Here is a 22,150-nt window from a genome sequence, read left to right on the forward strand (position 1 = left end):
GATGTGTCAGATTACAATCACATTCGTGATATAGCGTTTTTACGAGGACGGAGAAAAAAACGGCATTGACGGAGAAAAACAAACAGCTGTTCCGTCTGCATTTTTTCTGAATGAAAATAGTAGCATGCTCCACCAGTAGAATTGTCAACATGTGACAAAGGTTAGCACGTTTGTTACATTCACTACGCTAATTTGCATGTAGTGGTGTCCCAATACCACTTCCCTCAATGAGGGGAATCCATGTTTGAGGGCACTCAAAACCAAGGGGAAATTTTAAGGGGGAGGTATTCGGTCGGAGCCCAACATTATCACCCTAACAGATCACTTCTGTCCCAAATTTCAGGCTTACTTGTGGTTCCCAGAGTCTGTAAGAGCAGAATGGGAGGCAGAGCCTTCAGTTACCAGGCTCCTCTCCTGTGGAACCAGCTCCCAATGACAGTTCAGGAGGTGGACACTCTCTCTGTATTTAAAGGTAGACTTAAAACTTTCCTTTTTGATAAAGCTTATAGTTAGAGCTGGCTCAGGGAAACCTGGACCATCTCTTAATTATGCTGCTATAGACCGAGACTGCTGGGTGAATTCCTGTGGTGCACGCACACTCACTCTCTCACACTCGGGGGAAAGAATATGAATATGACCTAATTCTTGTTCTCTCTCTCCATAGTTTTTGTCTTTCCTTCCTTTCACCTCTTTCTCTCTCTGAGTCCTCATCTTGCAGGTTGCAGGATCCAGATCCAGCTTCGAGGCTATTATTATTAGCTATCATTATTATTATCATACATGTCATCACCATGGCCCTGCGATGGACTAGCGAACTGTCCAGGGTGTACCCTGCCTATTGCCCTATGCCAGCTGAGATAGGCACAGCACCCCCCACGACCCTAAAGGAGGAGGATAAAGTGGTTGCAGGATCCGGATCCAGTTATTATCCAGTTATATTATCAGCATTATTCATGTCATATCATCACCATTATTATTATTATGCTATAATTATAAGTCTATATCAGTATAATTATTGATCAACAATCTCTGCTGCTGCTTAAAAAAATGACTGTAGTTCTATAAACATGTCACATGTATAAACTCATATCTGCTCCTGGTCTCTTTCTTCTGTCTCTACCTCATCTCCCTCTCTGTCTCCCACCTCTCCTCTGTCCCCCATTTTTGATGTTGTCTATGTACAGACCCATAGAGTTGTCTATAAGATGATGTATGTTGTGATTTGGCGCTATACAGATAACATTGAATCTGAACAAAGGATTTCAAACACAGAAGTGACAAAATAAGACTTTGACTTAGTAATGGAGGTGGCTCAACAACTCCTGTGTGCTGTGATGTTAAAATCAATGATTTTCTCTTTGACTTTGGTGTGGGAGAGTGAGTGGTTTACAAAGTGACACAAACTTGTGAATGTGTTTTGATAACATGTAGCCGTGGTGATGATGATGATGTTTGTCTGTCGTGACCTGAGGCAGCTGCTTGGCGATGTCCCCGCCCACGAACACCGCCTCCAGGTAGATCCACAGATTCTGAACTGATGACCACTTCTCGATAATCTCAGATGTGTTGGACAGTTTCTGGACCCATAGCTGGATGGACGGTTTGAACGGAGCGTTGTACCTGCAGGATGGAGGTACAGGGACAGATGTTCATTCATTCTTTCATTCATTCAGTCATTCGCTCATCCGTCTCTGTACCTGTTGCTCAGCAGCGATGTCAGCACCATAAGACTGTCCTCCATCATGGAGATTTTCTCGGCCGTGTCGGCTCCTCTCAGCAGCAGTTCCCCTCGGGTCCTGAATGTGGCAAAGCTGAGCGTGTGGCTGCTCCACTCGGCGACGACATCCTTCAACTTGGCCTCGATGTCGCGCTCTTTTATGGCGCTGATGCAAACGTCCTGGAGAAAGCGGGAAATAAGTAAAATGATCGTTAAGTTGCATCTTACTGAACAATTAAACACAGACAGTGACTCTCAAATGCTAATGTTAGCTAACATTTAGCCAAACATCAAGACATCGGGAGAATATCAATGCTAACTGGCTTTTTGCGACTTTACAACGCGCTAATTTTCGGCTCAAGTTTAAATATTTGAACATTAGATAATAAGCGAACTTTGACGGCAACTCGTATCTTTGCAGATTACGTTTCACATTTTCATCACATTTATCTTTTCACCCCACAAAGTGAGAGTAAAGTATTGTTTTTGGCAGCTCTGTGTGTCTGTTTGTCCGTTTGTTTGTATTTCCACACTTGCACTTGCCACTATGACCAGCAGAGGGTGCCAGAGGCTTGTTGCTTAAATGTGGTGAAGTCTGCCATCTTTATTTTTTGCCAATCAGTCGCGTTTTTGAGGGACTGAGCTTGAACTTGGAATTGGAAGTGGACAGGGCAAATTAATGAGTGAAAAAAAAAGATTTCTCAACAACAACAAAATTTGGATCAAAAAAAGTCGTTGTGGACCTGTGCCCTTCACCAAGAGGAAGGCAGCCATTTTATGATTTTGGCAATTGTGCACGTTTTATTTGAACAAACTCCTACATATTTACTTTTGTGCGTAATCTCATTGTACAAAAAGTTCGCATCATGTTCAGTGTGAAACGGTCACGAACGACTGCAGCATTCACTTAGTGCTTACCCACAGCTAACTAATGCTTCTGCTTCCATGTTTCCTGTTTAAAATGTTCAGGTTTACACAAACACAAGGTTTTCTACTTTCTCCACGTACATGTTCCAGACTTTCCTGGACATTTTTAAGTAAGTTCAACATGGAAGTGGAAACGTGGGTCGACGTCATTAGAATAATTCTTCATATTTTAGGACAAATAAAACGCTATTATTGGAAACATAAGACAAGCAAAACAACAAATATGAAGTTAAATGTCGAAATCAACAAAGATGGTGATGAAGATGAAACCACCTCGACGTCCTCTTTGTTCTTCAGCAGCGGAGCTTCCATGATGTTCCTGAGAGAGAAGCTCTCTGACTCCACCTGCAGGCTGTGTCCAGTCAGCTCACTGAGACGAGTCCAGTGTCGGGGCAACATCGCCTGCTCAACACACAACACAGGAAGTTCACGCCTTTTTCAGCACTGAAAGACAATAACTGAATAATGCAGTGAGTGAAGGAGTGAGTGTTGTCCAACCTTGTTAGCCATCATGTGGAGCAGCGGACACGACTCCGCAAAGTCATCGATGGTCTTCTTCAGATCCCTGAAGGCCTGCCACTCCTTCAACGCCTTCGGAAGCTTACGGATCCTGAAAACTCACAAAACTCAGTGACACACTGTGGACTCATGAGTCCTCAGGCCCTCACGTCTCTATCCACGTACCTGTTCTGGAAGTCCTGCAGCTCTGCATTGATCTTCTCGATGTTGAGGTCGGCCCACAGGATGTCATAGTAACCGCCGACACTATCGATGACCGAGTTGTATAAAGTGTAGAGTTTGGACAGAAGAGAGAGTTCCCTCTTGATCCTCTGTAGCTCAGGATACTCTGCAGAGAAGGAGACAATGCTGATGATGAAGGAGAAAGAGAAGGAGGAGGAAGAGGAGGGACAGGGGACACACACAAACACACACATATACCATGAACAGGAAGTCCAAACAGCTCCTCTCCTCCAGAACAGGTGAGGAACTTCCTCCACAGCTGATCAAACTCTGCCTGAAAACTCTGCAGACGCTCGCTGGCTTCAGCAGGAGCCACGCCCTCAACACCTGGACCCCTACACACACACACACACACACACACACACACACACACACACACAGAAAAACAGTGAACTAAGTTCAAATGTCTTATTTTTTGATTTCGGCATGAGAAATCTTTCTTTTCAGATTGACCTCAGTTACACAAAGTGACCACACGAGGCAGCAGTAGACCAGCAGCTCCTGTGTTCCCATGAGCTAAAATCACTGATTTTCTCTATGGGGTTTGGTGTGGGAGAGTTGTAGTTTTCTCTTGACATTGAGCCTCTGTGTCTCAGGTTGTTTCTCAGCAGCAGGGGGGGCGCTCACAGCACAGTCAGATGTAGGCTGTGTGCGTGTGTACCTGTGGTTGTACTCGTCGCAGAAGTTGTGAACGTGGCTCTGGAAGCTCTTCACTGCACACAGCAGGTCTGCCTTCATGCTGGGTTGGATCTCCACCAGAGTGTTCTGGTTCTGCACCACCTGTTCCACACACGCACGCACGCACGCGCACACACACACACACACACACACACACACACACACACACACACACACACACACAACCACACACGTGTACTTCTGTCCCTGTATAAACCCTCTTTGAGCTCGTACACCCCACTCATTCTTACCAGGGCGTTGAGGTTCTTCCAGGCGTACGTCAGGCCATAGACGCGCTCTGCGTTCCCGTCATTGAAGAGAAGCTCGTGTTTGTTGAGCAGAGCAAAGGATTCTTCCACCGGTCCGATGGTGGCGTCGAGACGAACCTCCGCCTCCCGAACCTCAGAGGAAAAAAAGAAGAGGAGAAGACACTGATGAAAAGATTCAAATCTGCTGGACGGTGCGTTCCATTTGTAGGTGGAACTAGAAATTTCCAAGTGTCATGGGGCTGAAAGATAACCAAGCTAAGATATCAATTTACAGGAAGAATCAGCCAATCAGACGCTGTCTCACCTCTCTGAGCGCTGCCATGGCGGCTCTGACGTCCTCCAGGTCTGCGATTGGACGCTGCAGGCGCTTCGTCAGCCCGTCCATGAAAGAGAAGACGCCGTCCATGTCGCTCGACGCGCGGCGGTGAAGAGCCGTGCCGTACGCTCGTTTCCACAGATGACACTCGTGAATGAGCGCCACCTTCAGCTCATCAGTGTCAAAGAGGACCGGGCCGACCGTATAAGACGCCGGCAGCTCCAAAATCTGCACCTCCAGCTTCTGCAGCAAAGCATCATGGGAGAAAAAGAGAGAGGGGAACGAAGTCAGTTTACTTTCATGCCGTTTCATCGACAGGATTTTAAAGTCAATTTGACCTTGAAAAATATGAGCTGCCGATTGTAAGGTTGCACATGCTAAAATAAACAGCAACTTTTTGCCACATTTAGCAAAAAAACATCACAATTTTGTGATATTTACATCTCTTGTTAAAATACAATTTCAATGTTTAATCTGAATAAAAAATCTAAATCTAAATGTTAAATGTTAAATGTTAGCTAATATGCAAATTCACACTGACGGTAACCGGATGTACCAAAATAAAAGCTTGAGGAGGTCAGGCTGTGTTTATACAATCAAATAACAAATTAAAACCACCCTAGCTGGGGAAATCAACTTGAACATACTATCGTGATAATAACTACCTAAAGTAACAAGACATGTTCAGAAGTGTTTTCGCTCTGCCCGTTTTACCTAGAATGCATCGGGTGGTGACTTGAGCGTACTTGGGAAAGCCATGTATCCCAGAATGCATTTCATCAGAACGTCGCAGCAGAGAAAACAAATAAATCAATATTTTTCTGTGTCCCGGAATGTAGTTTTAAAATTATTTGACACGAGAAATTAGTCATGTGTTTTGTGTATTAAGATAAGACGTATTTATAGTTTGGCAGCGACGTTGTCGGAGGTGATCAGCTCCGCCTAGTGTTGTGTCGGTCAGGAGTGATTCGTTCGAAAGAACCATTTGAATCATTTGAGTGAACGAACTGACTGGTATCACTTCATGAACTGATTCGTTCCTTTCTTAGTTCAGTTGAGCTCAGCAGCGAGCGTGGCGGCCGGGAGTGGAACTGCAGCAAGCTAAAATCACAGATTTTGTCTATGGGATTTGGTGTGGGAGAGTGAATGGTTTACAAGGGGACACACACACTCACACACACACACACACACACACACACACACACACACACACACACACACACACACACACACACACACACACACACACACACACACACACACACACACACACACACACACTCACACACTCACAGAGTAGAAGCAGATCTGGAAGCTGAACTCTGTCACTGAAGGTTCACTCTGCAGGAAGGTCTGAACCTGCTGCTCTGGCTCCTAAACACAGGAACACAACAGGTAACGGTAAAACGGTAAAACTCCACCAGAGTGTCCCCCCCACACACACATACACTGACCTGGTTCCACAGTGTGGAGAAATCAGGAAGTCTACTGAGTGTCTCAGAAGCCTGAACTCTGAGAGATGACATGATGGAGCTGAGCTGGATCACCAACCTGATGACAACATGAATTCACTCACTCACTCATCTGCTAGCGAATGCACATGAACACAAGTCACCACTGTAACCAGAACTGTTTTACCCAAACATTTAAACAAGTTTATTTAAGGAAATTAATGAATACGCTATTCAAGGCTTTATAAAGTGCTGAATAAACACAACTTAAATTATTAAACATTTATTACCCTTTAATAACAATTATTGACCTTTAATGGTGTATATTACCCTTTTATAATATTTATTAAGTAGTGCTGGGCGCGTTAACGTTAAAGAACGTTAAGGCATGACATGTTTCAATGACGACTGACCAGAAAAAGACGCGTGTGGCGCCATGTTTACGTGACTCCGGATTGTTAAAATGAGTCTGTAAAGTAACGCTAAACTTTATAAACAGAGGCACACTGGTCATTTTTAGCGCTGCTCTTTTCATTTAATAAAAAGACTGCTCCAGTTCAACTGTATGTGTGCTAACCGGCGCTAATGGAGCTAACTGGTAAACGGTGCCTGGACTATGGTGTCGCGGCACGTAAACATGATGTCACACGCGTCTTTTTCTGGTCAGTCGTCATGGAAACGCATCATGTGTTAACGTGAAGTACCCTAGTTCCCAGCACTATTATTAACCTTTAATAACGTTTCGTAACCTATAGTAATATTTAATAACCTTTCATGATGTTTAATAACCTTTAATAACGTTTAGTAACTTTAATGGTGTGTATTAACCTCTGATAATGTTTATTTACCTTTAATAACATTTATTAACCTTTAATAACTTCAATAATATTTATTAACCTATGATGACGTTTAGTAACTTTAAAAATATTTATTAATCTTTAATGACGTTTATTAACCTTTAATAACTTTAATAACATTTAACATTCATTAACCTTTAATAAATTTTTAATAACTTTTAATAATTATTAATGCTCCAACCACTCAGATGCTAACCGTTTCTCCCTGATTGTTTTCATGTTTATGTAAATGAATAAATACATAAAATAAATGAATGAATGAATGAATAAATGAATGAGTGACTTGTTGATGTCTCTGTGTTCAGACACTTGTTTGTCCATCGTCCTCAAAATCACCGGCTTCACCAGGTTCTCATCACCTGCATCACGGACGGCTGTTTGTTCCACCTGAGACACAGGACAACAACAACAAGGACAATGAGGACAACGTCAGCTGCTGTGTGTTTGTGTGTGTGTGTGTCTGTGTGTGTGTGTGTTGTTTTACCTGCTGCTGTTTGTACTGAAGGTGTGAGAACATCCACACAGGAACATCTTTGGTCCCAGACAAAATAACTGTGACCAGTTTGTTCACTGTGTTCTAACACACACACGCAGACACAGAAAGAATATTATTTATTCATCAAATTTTCTGTTCATAATCACTGTAATCATTTATGTTGTGTTCACAATAAATCTGAGTCTCGGTTGATTTTTTTCAAAGATTTCCACTGATGTCTTGACTGTAATCTGACTACACAGTAACCTGACTGCACAGTACCTGGATGTCGTCCATACTAGGTCTGAGGACGATGTTGGGGATGGCGAGCTGGACAGAAGCTCTGAAGAGAGGAGGCGGAGGAGACGGCCGACTGACGTTGGGGGCGGAGCCTATCAGATGGTAGCTGCTGACGTGGAGTCTCCGCCTCAGAGCATCGAGAGACGATTTAGTAGCTGAGAGGACAAAGAGGAGTGAGGACGGAGATTTAAAAAAAAAAAAGAGACAAAAATGGAGGAGGGAAAAAGATGGAGGGGGAGGAGAATGGGGAGGAGTCTGACCTTTGACCAAGGCTTCAGTGTTACGATGACAGATTTGACCAATCAGGTTATAGAAACAACACGGAAGACAAGACTGACATCGAGTCTTCTGTTTGGAGTCTGGATGAAGACACTGGAAGGACTCCTGAGGACATGAGGACAGAGAGAGACACACACACACACACACACACACACACATGAACTCCATTCTCTCCAGTTCATCCATCAACACCATCAACACTTTAATAAACATAATATGAAAAAACAAACAGTGTCTGCTGCACTAAAGTTAGTTCCACAGCAGTCAACACTGTCCACCATGGAACCAGACCACTGTCTTTACCTCCATTTATGTGTGTGTGTGTGTGTGTAAAATGTGTGTGTCACCTCCAGATGAACAGTGTCTGTTGACTTCATCTTCTTCTTCAGTTCACTGATCAGGTCAAACACACACTTCTCTACCTGCTGACTCTGCCTGTGAACACACACACACAGTCTGTGTTAGCAGACACTCTCTGAACATGTATAGTGTATAGTGTGTATAGTATGTGTATCGTGTGGAGTGTGCGTGCTACCAGCTCAGAGTCTCAGACACTGTCTGAAGCTCCGCCTCCGTCTTCAGCAGCAGTTCTTCAGGAGTGACAGCTGCGTGTTCAGGCAGCACCAACAGGGGGCAGCAGAGTGTGGAGTGCAGCAGCCTCTCGATGCGACACTCCAGAAGATCTGAGGTGGTTTTACAAACCTGCTGCAGTTCCTTCAGAGACACGTCCACACTCTGTAAGACTGAAGCACAGGACTCGTCAGCATCGCCATGGTTACGATCACATGACTTTTCGTCGTCCTGCTGTGACACGTACACCGGTCAGTGTGGAGAGCGTTCCACGACAGTGTGGTCAGTCCAGGAGAGAGCGCCACCTCCAGGCCGCTGATGAACGGTTGCAGCACAGGAAGGAGCAGAGGAGGGACACGGTCCACTGTGGAGCTGTAGACATCGAGCATCTGCAGGAGGCTGGAGAAGAGTGGGGGTCAAAGGTCAGACACCTACAACACACACACACACACACACACACATTGTATACTGTATGTAAAAACGTCACCGGCTGTTGAGAGTTTTCAGCTGCTCTTCTCTGGTCAACATCTGCTCAATGATGTGAGGAATAGTCACACCAAGTCTGATCATCCAGTGACCTTCTGACATGACCTCCAACACCACAGGGTCAAGGTTCACACAAATCTGGAAACACATGGATACAGCCACTGATCGTCAGCATATACAGTAACTGTCTATATACAGTCACTGTCTGTATACACTTACTGTCTTTATATACACTTAGGACCTGATTTACTAAAGCTTTGCGCGTGCAAAAACGTGTGCAAACTGGATGGCCGCAATCTTAGTAGTTCACCCGCAAAACGTAACCCAGTAGCGGGCGCAGTCTTTCTGCTCGCGCAAGCAATTTAGTGCTCGCTATTTGGAATCTTAGTAAATCAGGCCCTTAGTGTCTTTATATACCTTGCTGTTCTCCTGTCTGATTAGCAGGGCAGCACTCAGTAAATGTGGTACACGCTGTGCAGTCCTCTCCCACTCTTTCAGATGCAGAACCTCGTACTGCACCAGTGCCACCGCCATCTTGTTGTAGTTGGAGATGACTGCAGACATCTGTGGTCCCTGGGAGAGAGGCGGACATGTGGGCGGAGTCAGTGAGGTCACATTGTTCAGCTATAACAAATGTCAATGGATGTCATACCTTGAGGACGTCAAGCTTCTTCTTCAGGATCAGCATCGGAGCTTCAATCCTCCTGAAGAGCTGACGACACCACAGGACCCGCCCTGCCACCTGAGAGACAGCTGTCACTCGCACACTTTACCCACAACCTCACAGGTGTTGTGACAGGTAAGGTGAAGCAGGAACTTTGTGACCTTTGACTTTTACTTGAAAGTCGTAATTACATGGTTATAACTTTAAACAACCACAAGATAGCTGAACAAGAATCTAACAAATGATGTCAAACCCAAATTAAGTGCTAGCTAGCAGTGGCTAGCACTTAGCTAGTGGCTAATCAAATTAGACGGGTTAATTAGCGTTATGTTATGTTGATAAACACAGGATTTTGGTTTTTATTACATAGAAACAGACACCATTGGGGCAGTAATGTGCTGGCTAGCTAGTACATGACTTAAACTGAACTTGAGATGTTACTGTATTTTGATGATAAAGAAACATGTGGTTGGTGTTTGTACCGGCGGGTGACAGCGTCCGATGGGTGGACTGTCCCTCTGTCTCTGATATGTCCTCCTCAGCAGCTCCAGCTCACCGCTGTAGTGCTGCAGCAGCAACAGGAAGTAGCGCTTCAAGTCCAGACCGGTCGTGGGTCCGGACTCAAACAGTGGCAGCAGCTCCATCATGCGCTGAGTCTGAAACAACAAACACTCAGGTGTCACATGATCACTCAAACCACTGTGATTGTCCGCCTGTCTGAGAAGTCCTGGACCTAGCCAGCAAAGAGGACCTTCAGACTTTGTGACCATTGAGGAGCTTCTCAGCCACCTTCATCCAGCCCACTCTTCCGTTAATGGTCTTCTTTGGATCGCACTTAGACTGGAACCCCCCCCCCCCGACGTAAGGACGTACAGTGAGAGACTGATGGAAGCAGGAGTCCAGCAGAGACTGAAGAGACTGGAACAGACTCTGAACCTGGAGCTGGAAGTCGGCGTAGTCACTGTCAAACTAAAAACACAAAAAAACATGTTAGTGTTCCGAAAATCCCGCGAGTGAAACAACCAAAACAAGGTCGATAACTTTCGGACTAGTCGGACTAAAATACCCAGATAATGCAACATCTGTGTTTTACGTTCAGTTGTACCTGAGACTAACAGATCCAGCCTTCAGCTAATACCTGAAAAGACGTTTTTTTTTTTACTGATACGTTTAAATAATAACTAGGGCTGTCAAAATTAACGCCATAACGCAGGATGATTAATTTGTGGAATTAACGCGTTAAATTTTTTAACGCATTAACGCACTTTCTCACTTTCATCGCGCTACGGGTAGACGTGCAGTTTATGAACAGGCAAGGTGGCGGGCAACTGCTTGGGGCCCCGAGCCGATAGGGAGGCACCCGACACTCGGAGCCTAAATACATCAGTGAGGAGCCGCATCCCCGTCTCCCTTAAACAACAAGGGTTGATTTGCAATGACATCTCAGTAGGAAACCTCCCTAAAGAGGCCCCACGTCTCCTCACGTTAACCTGTGTGAAGCTGAAGGAAAATGGAGAGAAGTTATCAATCAGGAAGTTAGAAGAGGAAGAAAAAAGAAAGAAACACACAGTTGTAAGTGACGCTACTGGCGCAGATAATGATATAATCATAACATTAACAGTCACTGTCTAACTAACGGGGACACAGACAGCAGCTAACATTAGCGTCAGAATGCTAGCTGATGCTAACGCTAACTAGTAGAAGCAGTGCTTCCCCTGCTGTGGGTTTAGTTCCCCCAAGAAAACTATTTAACTTCTATACTTTATATTTTGTTTATAATGTGAGTTATTTACAGTGCAATGTATATATATATTTTTAAGTTATTTAAAGCATTTTATTTTTTTCTATTTATTTATATTGTCTTATAATGTGGGTTCTTGACAATGTAATGTTTATTTTTTACTAAGTTTGTATAGGTTTTTACAAGTTATTTACAGTATTTTATTGTTCTTTACATTTATATTTTCACATACTTTATTAATCTCTCTGTTCCTACAACAATATAAAGAGAACATTTGAATTTTTTTGGCATATTTACGAATGGTAATTAATCATGATTAATCGTGATTAATCCACAGCTACCCTGTGATTAATCTGATTAAAAATGTTAATCTTTTGACAGCCCTAATAATAACTTAAAGTTCATCAATGGTATGAAGACATGCTAACAACTAACTGCATGCTAAAGCAGAAACAATCTAATACTAATAAGCTGAATGGGGAATATATCACCACCAAGTGTAGAGGTGTAGAGGACATGCTGGAAACACACTGAACGACAAACATTTTCAAAAGCTACCTCCCACTTCCTGCCCCGACCTCTTCCTCAGCTTTCCTCCGTCAGTACTTTTTAACAATATTTTACGTTCTCAATGTCGTATCTTAAACTTCAGCAACTCAAGTGCAGGTTTATGCGTTGCCTGGTGATTTTCATTGTGAAAGCAGGATTAGCCGCAGTAGAGTCAAATTCAGTTTGTTATCGACAGTTTTTGTGTTTTGTCCCGTGATTGTCACGTGACTGTCATGTCTGTCACCTCCATCCTACGATGGTCCAGGACGTCGTAGGTCTTGGACTTGGTTGCGGAGACAAGTGTCTGGTAGCGGACGTAAATCTTGTCGACGCCCTCGACCTGAAACACACGTGGGCGTCACTCACACGCAGTATGTGCTGAGTCATGTTTGGTTGAAGACGAGATCGAGAACAGGAGCGTCACCTTCATGTTTCTCAGAGCGGCCAGACTCTCCAGCGTGGACGCCATGTCTGCAATCTTATCCAGCCGCCTACAGAAGGCGTCAAACTTCCCAAAGATGCAGTTTTCACTGAGGATCAAACAGGAAGTGAGAGATGGTGGCAGGAAGAGAAAGATGGTGACAGGAAGTGGGAAATGGTGAGAGGATGTGGGAGGAAGTTAGAGAAATTTAGAGGAAATGAGAGGAAGTTAGAGGAAGTGGGAGGAAGTTAGAGGAAATTAGAGGAAGTGAGAGGAAATGAGAGGAAGTGGGAGGAAGTGAGAGGAAATGAGTGGAAGTTAGAAGAAGTGAGAGGAAATGAGAGATGGTGAGAAGAAATGAGAGGAAGTTAGAGGAAATTAGAGGAAGTGGGAGGAAGTTAGAGGAAGATAGAGGAAATGAGAGGAAGTTAGAGGAAATTAGAGGAAGTGGGAGGAAGTTAGAGGAAGATAGAGGAAATGAGATGAAATTAGAGGAAGTGGGAGGAAGTTAGAGAAAATTAGAGGAAGTTAAAGGAAATGAGAGGAAGTTAGAGGAAGTGGGAGGAAGTTAGAGGAAATTAGAGGAAGATAGAGGAAATGAGAGGAAGTGAGAGGAAATGAGAGGAAGTGGGAGGAAGTGAGAGGAAATGAGTGGAAGTTAGAAGAAGTGAGAAGAAATGAGAGATGGTGAGAAGAAATGAGAGGAAGTTAGAGGAAGTTGGAGGAAATGAGAGGAAGTTAGAGGAAGTGCGAGGAAATGAGAGGAAGTGATGACCGTCATAAACGTTTCACCTGAAGTCAAACTGTCTGGTTCGAGGATTTCCTCTCAGCTGATCTCTGACAGAGCGGAAACTTCTCTGGTACTGAACGTTCAGGTCACAGCAGTCAGAGATACACTGCAGGAGCACAGGCCTGATACACACACACACACACACACACACACACACACACACACACACACACACACACACACACACACACACACACACACACACACACATACACACACACACACACACACATAATTACTACTGGCCTAATCCTAGCCCTACCCTCTCAACCTAACATTAAAACATATCTTTACCTTAAAATGTAATTTACATTATGTGGACTTGCTTTCTGGCCTCACAAGGAAGACAATCCCCATAATGTGACTGTGTAAACAGGCTTAGGTCCCCACAATATTAGTAATACATGGGTACTCACACACACACTCTGTCTCAGTGTGTGTGTGCGTGTGTGTCTGTTTTCTTTTCTTTTGAGATAATCTCAGGTCTAATCTCTTGGTCATCACCTGCTATGGTCCCAGATGTGGCCGACGCCCACAGTCAGGTGACTCCGACAGGTGCCGATCATCTGGTTGGTGACCTTGAGCAGCAGTGAGGTCATTCTCTCTGAGGTGTTGTAGAACTGAGAGACGCTGTAAATCAACCTGATGCTGTTCATCAGCCTGGAGACGTGCTGCAGTACACTTGCCTGTCCAGGAGAGGGAGACACACACACAGACACACACACATTTTACTTCTTTAGTTGTATCCACAATTGAAAATAAATTACATAAGGACACAAATTTGACAGATGCAATAATTGTACAGACAAGATTCAGTCACAACAACCAATCTCAGTACAGCAGTGTTAAGGATATACACAACAGCTCCTTCTCCAAATGTGGCGACTTTCAATAATGGAAGAGATTGAACAGTATTTAGCTAGTTGTTTTGCTTTCACTTTTGTAAACCCTACAATCCTGTCTTCTCTTTTTTCTCTTTCACTTTTTTGGATGTGAACCCAAAGTTTGAAATCATATTATTTTGCCTTCTCTTCAACATTCCATAGCCTGATCTTTTCAACACTAAACTCCGCTCACTAATGCGGATCAGCAAGCCTTTTTTTAGACCCCCCTCAAATTTTCCCCAAACCCGGTGGTGGACGCTGGAAGTAAGGGATGCTGTCAAGCTGAAGAAGGAGTCCTATTGAGCCTGATTGGTTGGAGGGACTCCTGAGGCAGCTGACAGGTACCGACAGGCCAAGCGGATGGCGGCCCGAGCAGTCGCAGAAGCAAAAACTCGGGTCTGGGAAAAGTTCGGGGAGGGCAGGGAGGAGGATTACCGGTCGGCCTCTAAGAAATTCTGGCAAACCGTCCGGCGGAGGGGGAAGCAGTACTCCGTCAACACTGTTTACAGTGGAGGTGGGGAGCTGTTGACCTCGACTGGGGACATTGTCGGGAGGTGGAAGGAATACAAGGATCTCCTCAATCCCACCGACACGCCTTCCCTAGAGGAGCTGAGGCTGGGGACTCAGAGGTCGACTCATTCATTACCCAAGCCAAAGTCACTGAGGTAGTTGGGAAGCTGCCCAGTGGCAAGGCACCGAGAGTGGATGAGATCTGGCCTGAGTACCTTAAGTCTCTGGATGCTGTAGGGCTGTCCTGGTTGACACGTCTCTACAGCATTGCGTGGCAGTTGGGGACAGCACCTCTGGAATGGCAGACCGGGGTGGTGGTCCCTCTTTTTAAAAAGGGGGACCGGAAGGTGTGTTCCAACTATCGGGGGCATCACACTCCCCAGCCTCCCGGGTAAAGTCTATTCCAGGGTACTGGAGAGGAGAGTTCGGCCGATAGTCGAACCTCGGATTCAACAATGCGATTTTCGTCCTGGCCGTGGAACACTGGACCAGATCTATACCCTTCGCAGGGTGCTCGAGGGTTCATGGGAGTTTGCTCAACCAGTCCACATTTTTTTTCTTTTGTGGACTTGGAGAAGGCTTTCGACCGTGTCCCTCGTGCCATTCTGTGGGCGGTGCTCCGGGAGTATGGGGTCGGGGGCCCTTTGTTAAGGGCAGTGTGGTCCATGTACGACCGGAGCAGGAGCTTAGTTCACATTGCCAGCAGTAAGTCAGATTTGTTCCCAGTGCATGTTGGACTCCGGCAGGGCTGCCCTTTGTCACCGGTTCTGCATTATTATTATGGACAGAATTTCTAGGCGCAGCCAGGGGCCGGAGGGGGTCCGGTTCAGGAGCAACTGGATTACATCTCTGCTCTTTGCAGATGATGTGGTCTTGATGGCTCCTACGAACCAGGAACTCCAAAATGCGCTGGGGCGGTTTGCAGCCGTTTGCGAAGCAGCTGGTATGAGAATCAGCACCTCTAAGTCCGAGGCCATGGTTCTCGACCAGAAAAAGGTGTCTTGTCCTCTCCGGGTCAGTGGAGAGATCCTGCCTCAGGTGGAGGAGTTTAAGTATCTTGGGGTCTTGTTCACGAGTGAGGGAAGGATGGAGCGTGAGATTGACAGGCGGATCGAGGCAGCGGCAGCAGTAATGTGGTCGTTGTATCGGTCTGTTGTGGTGAAGAAAGAGCTGAGCCGAAAGGAAAAGCTCTCGATTTACCGGTCAATCTACGTTCCTACCCTCACCTATGGTCATGAACTTTGGGTTATGACCGAAAGAACAAGATCCTGGATACAAGCGGCTGAAATGAGTTTTCTCCGCAGAGTGGCGGAGCGCTCCCTTAGAGATAGGGTGAGGAGCTCTGTTACCCGGGAGGAGCTCGGAGTAGAGCCGCTGCTCCTCCACATCGAAAGGAGCCAGCTGAGGTGGCTCGGGCATCTGTATCGGATGCCCCCGGACGCCTCCCTTGGGAGGTGTTTCACCGGGAGGAGACCCAGAGGAAGGAAGGACACGCTGGAGTGACTACGTCGCTCGGCTGGCCTGGGAACGCCTTGGGTTCCCCGTGGAAGAGCTAGAGGAACTGTCCCGTGAGAGGGAGGTCTGGGCGTCCCTTCTCAGACAGCTGCCCCCGCGACCCGGCCCCAGATAAGCGGAAGAAGATGGATGGATGATTGGATGGATGGAGATGCAATATTTGTTCAAGCCAAAATGTGTGTCAAAATATCATTTTAAATGAATTATTATTACACATCTTATTCTACAGACTGAACCATCCTGTCAGACACAAACTAATCATAATCTCTTGTAATGTTACAGGCTAAACCTGGTGTGTGACTTATATACTATATGAGTATATGTGTATGTGTGTGTGCGCTGTAGGAGGTATGAGACATTAGTGTACTGAGTTTTGCACGGAAAAATGCACAGTGCTCGCTCTGTATTTGGGTGCCATAACATCAGAAAATGTCTCTTCTAATGTCAAATATTTATTCCGGATCCTAATTGCTGCTAGCAGGAAAGCTATCACTAGAAGGTGATTAAAACCAGGAAAACCTACAATAGAGGAATGGTTTGACATAATCTACGATATTTTTAAGATGGAAAGGATTACCTTTGCTTTGAGGCTACAACAGGGAAGTTTTTTGAAAAAATGGGAGAGATGGATAATCTATATTACACCAATACGGCCATCATTTGTCTAAAAGTGTATTTCTGTGTCTTTTTTGTTATTCTTTACACTCCCTCAGTAGAGGGTTCTACAAAATATTGAGGTTTACCCCAAAATGTTTTTGTTGTTGTTGTTTATTAAGTTCTTGATCTTATGTTATTATATTTACACTGCTTATCGTGTCTGTGATACTTTACCGTGAGCTACAATTGTACATTGTCAGTTGGCTAAATGTGGAGTAAGTGTAATGTGTAGTAAGATAGGTATTATTACTGTTTGTATGGACCTGAAAATCATAATCTAAAAATAATTGTAAAATTTTTTTAAAAAACACAGCTGAGTTTTATGTATTTTTTTGTATTGTAGTTTTTTTCTTTACCGGTGTGCTCGTCTCCAGCGGTCCAAAGAACTTGTCCAGCGTGTACAGGAACCTCACATTGTCCTTGGCCTCATGCATCTTGGCCGTGATTTCGCCGTCCTTTCGTAAACAGTGAAAAAAAAATCTGGATGTTAGCGACACAAATCATAAAACGTTGTGATCTGAACTTTAGTTAGAAATAACGCTCACCAGCTTCCTCCAGGTTTGCAACGACCTTGACCTGGCGAGCTGCAGAACTCCCAGAATCCTTTTCACCTGAGGACGCCTCAGCTCCTCCAACAGGCTGTAGATTACAGTGGACGAATTCAGATTTAACGTAACAACGTACGACTGAATGAGAATAATTAGAATGCAAGATCGGGCAATGTGAGGATAAAGCGGTGGAGGATAAAGCAGTAGATTATGGATGGATGGATGTTATTACCATTGTTATTATGCTATAATTAAAAGTCGATATCAGTTAAAAAAAAGTCTGGTTCTGTCAGAGATTTCTTCTTCTGTTAAAAGGCAGTTTTTTTTCTCTCCACTGATGCCTAGTATTTGCTCATTGTGTGAATTGTTGGCTTTCTCTGCTCTGCATGATGTTGTCTATGTACAGAGCCTTGAGATGATGTATGTTGTGATTTGGCGCTATACAAATCAAATTGAATTGAATTGAATTGAGATTATGCCGATGACAGGCGTGTGCAGCGATCAGAGACCTGACCTGTCAAAGGTCACCATGCGTCTCTTCCAGTGCTCCAGCTCAGCTGAGGGTCCGACATCATCGGCCTCCTTCCTCATCTGCTCGCTCTCAGTCAGCACCTGTGTCAATTGATTGGTCCACACAGAGACCACGCCCTCCAGACTCTCCACCAGCTCGCTGTTATTGGCTGAGAGCACAAGGTGAGATGTTAGTTTTCGTCACAAAAAAATTCTGACCAGACACGTCGTCCACACCGCAGACAGGAACTGGATGACCGTCCTACCTGCAGCAGTGTAATCTGCGGGGATGCTCAGCGTCTCCATGGCGACAGGAACATCCACCCTCTGCAGTCTGAATGTGCTCTCCAAGATCCGTCTGGTTGACCTCAGGTTCCCGAGGAAGCGATCCACAGACGACACCAGACACTGGACGGCAGGGCTGGACGCTGTCTCCTGCAGGCAGCAGTGTGGAAGTGTCAGTGACCACAGCTCTGACCTTTGACCTGACAACACACACACAGGGAGGTGCTTCATACCTGTTGGGCTTTGACAGCCGGTAACATCACGTCACCCAGCAGAGCTTCCACCCCCTGCAGGAGGCTGCCAGCACTGCCGTCCACCATGGCAAAGTCAACCTCCTGTTCACAGGTGGGAAATTAGTCAGGTGACTCACACACAAGAGTCACAAGGTGTAACAGAAGAGGCGGAGTTACTGACCTGATGTACGTTAGCGCTGGTTATCGCTCGGTCACTTGTTCTCATGAAGAATAAACATTTCCCCAGTAAAGGCTGAAAACACAAACACTCACGTTTAAAACTCAAATCAGGACAGGCGTGATCAGACTGAAGTCCAGGGGCCTCATGTATGATAGAGTGTGCAGCTTTCATACTGAAAGAGGGCGTACTTTGAAAGGTACGTACGCAAAGAAATTCTCAGATTTATAAAACCGTGCATACGCCGGGTCCCGCGTCTTTATACATCCTATCAAACGTGAAACTGAGGGCAGGTGAATGAGTAACACACCACGCCCTCGTTCCACCCACAAATGAATATACAAATGATTCTAAAACGCCCTCTCTGACGCCTCCTTCCTGAAGAACAATGACAAATGGAGGAAGGAGGAAAATAAAAGAAAAAGATGGAAAGTGTGCGATCAACGCATCAATTTATATAATGCATAAATTTGAAAAAAAAAATAAATAAATATTTATTTATATATATTTTTTAAAAATTAGATATAAACACAAAGGAACTGTGAGGGTCACCGCGGCTGCTCTCATATTAATGTTGATGTCATTGTCCAATCAGAATCGTCAGATTCAAGTCATGTTTTATGGTTCTGCCTCTTTTGGGGCGATTTGATTGAGGTTGAGAATCGCCTGAAAATTCTCCCCTTGACTCTCATGTTAAAAAAGTTTTTTTTTTTTAAAACATACCCTCCAGTGCATTTTTAATGAGGATTTATGTGCATGCACTAACGTACACCGTCACAGGTAAACAGAGCAAAGAGCAAAGGGAGGAGGGGATATCTTCACTCACTGTGCGAAATACAGGGGGGTCATTTATATTTAAAGTTGAGTTTTGGTAGTTCAATAACTACTCAAGTTTTGAAATCCACATGTGTGGGTAAGGGTTGGGGTTCGGGTAAGGGGTAGGGTCCTATGTTCCCCGGTCTCATACAAAGCGGGGAACATAGGACCCGGGGGAACATAGATACGGTCCTGTCTTTATGTGGTTGCTGGACACATCTTGTGTCCTGTTTAGCTATTTTACATCATACATTAGATTCATGTAACTCATTTTTGTTTATCAAGTTGCCATCTAGTGGACACAAGAAAGACTGTTATTCATCTAACAACAAATTGATACTGTCTTGCTTTATGCACCTATTGAATGGGTCACCTTATCATTATCAGAAAAAATTGAAATTTTCTTCAGGAGCCGCCACTGGTTTAAAACATTGTAGACTGATGTGTGTTCATGCGTTCACGCCAGCAGCTGTGTGTCTATTTACATAAACAAAAGAATAATCTGTGGAAAATTTCAGTCATTTGCTCAAAGTAAGACTTAGAGAAGTGTGTGACTCACTCACTCACACACACGCACACAGAAAACTGATCAATCCTGCAGGAAAGTATACTACATATTGTGTTATAAGCTAACTGTTTTCAGCCTGTATCTGTTGGTGATGCTGCTCGTGTTTTTTTCTGTTTCTGACGACCTGTGACCTGAGACAGTGAAAAAGAAACGACAGTAACACCGGAGAGCGCTGTGCGATATTTAGCTCGCCCTTTTCATGTCTTTTCATCAAGCAAACCAATAAATATTTTGACCGAATTGTGTTGTCGCAGTTGAAGTTCACCGTGAGTTTCTACGTATTTGAAAAAAGCACAGAAGAGGAGGACGTCATGTGAACAGGACATGATTAGACTGATACAAACGACATGCTAACAGTGAGCATAAAGCATTATAGATGTTAGCCAAGGAAAATGAAAAGTTAGCTTGACCGTTGACCCTCCTTTGTTCTAGTTGCTAGCTGCTAGTTGAGTCATGGTCCTTTAACACAGTGTTACCTTGTTAACATCAAACAAAACTTGTCCACATTTATATGCACACATGCAACAGAGGTCACCCCTATGCTGGAGACAGACAGGTGTGTGTTGTGGTTGTTTACCTCAGAGTTTCCTGTAGTGAGGAACAGTTTCCTCTGAGCCACAGTGGAGGCCGACATGTCCCCAGAAGACGAATAAGTGGACGTCTGTTTGTGGAAACAGAGCAGAGACAAATAAAGACACACTGAGCTGGTTTTCTAACACATATAAAGGTCTTCTCAAAGACAGTCAAACATTAGCTGAGAGTGAAGAAAAGAGACACTCATGTTCCATAAAAGACTAAAGTTTGTTTAAAAGTTAACAGTTTCCTCCTCTGGTTTAGAGACGACAAACCACAGATGAGGTGAGTGCATGGACCGCTGTGTTTGTTATAAAGCGGACAAACCTGTTTCTCGCTCTGAAAGAAGAAAATCAGGGCCTTCGATCCGCTTGCAGCGAAGAAATCCTCGATCAGACAGAACTGGAGGAATGAGGCACAACGTCACTTAAACACAGATTCTCTGTTTCTTCCTCTGCTTCAATCAAACTCACCTGTGATGTTTTACCTTCTCGTCACAGACGATGGCGTCCTCCACCTCCGCCTCGCTCAGGGATACAGCGCCCTCTAGCAGGCTGATCAAGTATCTGTGTCGGGCGTCCAGTGTCCCCCGTCTCTCGTCCCTCGTGGCTCTGGCCTGCTTTGCGATCTCTCTCCTCATCTCATTGGACAGCAGCGCCGTCCGTTTAGCAGAGACCTGAACCAGAACCATGTCATTAAGATGTGAAGTATTATTATTTTTGTGATCTTGTGTTGTACGTTTTTTGTGTTTTCACGCACTGAGGGAGCAGTGGTCGAGATGGGAACAGCCGCCAGAGAAGAGATGGGATTAGCGACGCGAAGGTTCTGACCTTGGACTCTTCTGTGTCCTCTGCTGGTCACATCTGGTATAAAACAACAACAACAAGATATGATTATTTGTTGTGTTAGCTGTTCATGTTGTTATTGCCAATCAAACCAAACATCATCTGTAAAAAAGAGCAGCGATGAATTCATGTGACGTGAAGGGCGCACAATTAGTGAAAACAAAATGGCTGCCAGAGGGAAAAACTGATTTAAAGACTCAGTTAATAAAATCTGCGTCAGTTTAAGTTTCTGATATCTACCTCACATATCTTGCCTCCATCACTAAGTTCAAATGTCTTATTTTGTCACTTCAGTGTTTGAAATACATTGTTCAGCAGTAGACCAGCAGCTCCTGTGTCCCTGCTAGTTACAATCACTGGTTTTCTCTATGGACTTTGGTGTAGGAGAGTGAGGTTTACAAACTTCTGTTTCCTGTGTGAAAACTCTGTCCAACAGTGAGATAAAGATGTGGACATGTTCTTCAAATATCGTAAACTTAAGTGGCTAAAATCAGTTTTAACAACCAGCAGAAACAAAGTAATTTTTCTTGAACTTTCCTGAAACTTTCTTGAAAGTGTGTGGAGTTCATGATTACGTTGTGATGAAGGTTCAGGTGGTCTGTACCTTTGTGGAGCTGATGCTGAGGAGGTCTGGGTTCAGGTCTGTCTCCCTCTCCATCCTCCTGCTCCGTCTCTTCTTCTCCTCCATGTCTCTCCAGGTTCTCTTGACCACCATCGAGGTTCTGTTCTGGGACAGACTGGACTCCGCCTGGCCCTTCTGCCTGGACTTCTGAGTCCAGTGGAGGAGCTGGAGGACC

At 44.7% G+C, this 22,150-nt stretch overlaps 1 protein-coding gene across 1 annotated transcript in view; it reads right to left on the bottom strand.

The window, feature by feature from the left end:
- dnah5l (dynein, axonemal, heavy chain 5 like) overlaps positions 1–22,068 on the bottom strand; it is a gene marked incomplete at its 5' end in the record, with an annotated part of 61,631 nt that extends 39,563 nt beyond the window's left edge. The window contains 37 exons of the mRNA XM_083901805.1: positions 1,467–1,620; positions 1,698–1,897; positions 2,918–3,046; positions 3,143–3,254; positions 3,329–3,491; positions 3,584–3,720; positions 4,047–4,165; positions 4,315–4,464; positions 4,637–4,891; positions 5,942–6,022; positions 6,103–6,199; positions 7,240–7,343; positions 7,441–7,533; positions 7,714–7,886; positions 7,992–8,115; positions 8,358–8,445; positions 8,546–8,753; positions 8,828–8,979; positions 9,068–9,204; positions 9,484–9,639; positions 9,719–9,808; positions 10,213–10,386; positions 10,604–10,699; positions 12,265–12,360; positions 12,445–12,550; positions 13,234–13,353; positions 13,736–13,917; positions 17,154–17,252; positions 17,343–17,436; positions 17,860–18,025; positions 18,122–18,290; positions 18,374–18,475; positions 18,555–18,626; positions 20,513–20,596; positions 20,836–20,910; positions 20,996–21,184; positions 21,958–22,068. Coding sequence (XP_083757931.1) covers positions 1,467–1,620; positions 1,698–1,897; positions 2,918–3,046; positions 3,143–3,254; positions 3,329–3,491; positions 3,584–3,720; positions 4,047–4,165; positions 4,315–4,464; positions 4,637–4,891; positions 5,942–6,022; positions 6,103–6,199; positions 7,240–7,343; positions 7,441–7,533; positions 7,714–7,886; positions 7,992–8,115; positions 8,358–8,445; positions 8,546–8,753; positions 8,828–8,979; positions 9,068–9,204; positions 9,484–9,639; positions 9,719–9,808; positions 10,213–10,386; positions 10,604–10,699; positions 12,265–12,360; positions 12,445–12,550; positions 13,234–13,353; positions 13,736–13,917; positions 17,154–17,252; positions 17,343–17,436; positions 17,860–18,025; positions 18,122–18,290; positions 18,374–18,475; positions 18,555–18,626; positions 20,513–20,596; positions 20,836–20,910; positions 20,996–21,184; positions 21,958–22,068 — 4,857 coding nt within the window. The remainder of the gene's footprint in view (positions 1–1,466; positions 1,621–1,697; positions 1,898–2,917; positions 3,047–3,142; positions 3,255–3,328; positions 3,492–3,583; positions 3,721–4,046; positions 4,166–4,314; positions 4,465–4,636; positions 4,892–5,941; positions 6,023–6,102; positions 6,200–7,239; positions 7,344–7,440; positions 7,534–7,713; positions 7,887–7,991; positions 8,116–8,357; positions 8,446–8,545; positions 8,754–8,827; positions 8,980–9,067; positions 9,205–9,483; positions 9,640–9,718; positions 9,809–10,212; positions 10,387–10,603; positions 10,700–12,264; positions 12,361–12,444; positions 12,551–13,233; positions 13,354–13,735; positions 13,918–17,153; positions 17,253–17,342; positions 17,437–17,859; positions 18,026–18,121; positions 18,291–18,373; positions 18,476–18,554; positions 18,627–20,512; positions 20,597–20,835; positions 20,911–20,995; positions 21,185–21,957) is intronic.
- Positions 22,069–22,150: the final 82 nt, after the last annotated feature.

The sequence above is a fragment of the Microchirus variegatus genome, assembly GCF_963457635.1.
Source record: "Microchirus variegatus genome assembly, chromosome: 15".
In the NCBI taxonomy this organism is placed as follows: domain Eukaryota; kingdom Metazoa; phylum Chordata; class Actinopteri; order Pleuronectiformes; family Soleidae; genus Microchirus; species Microchirus variegatus.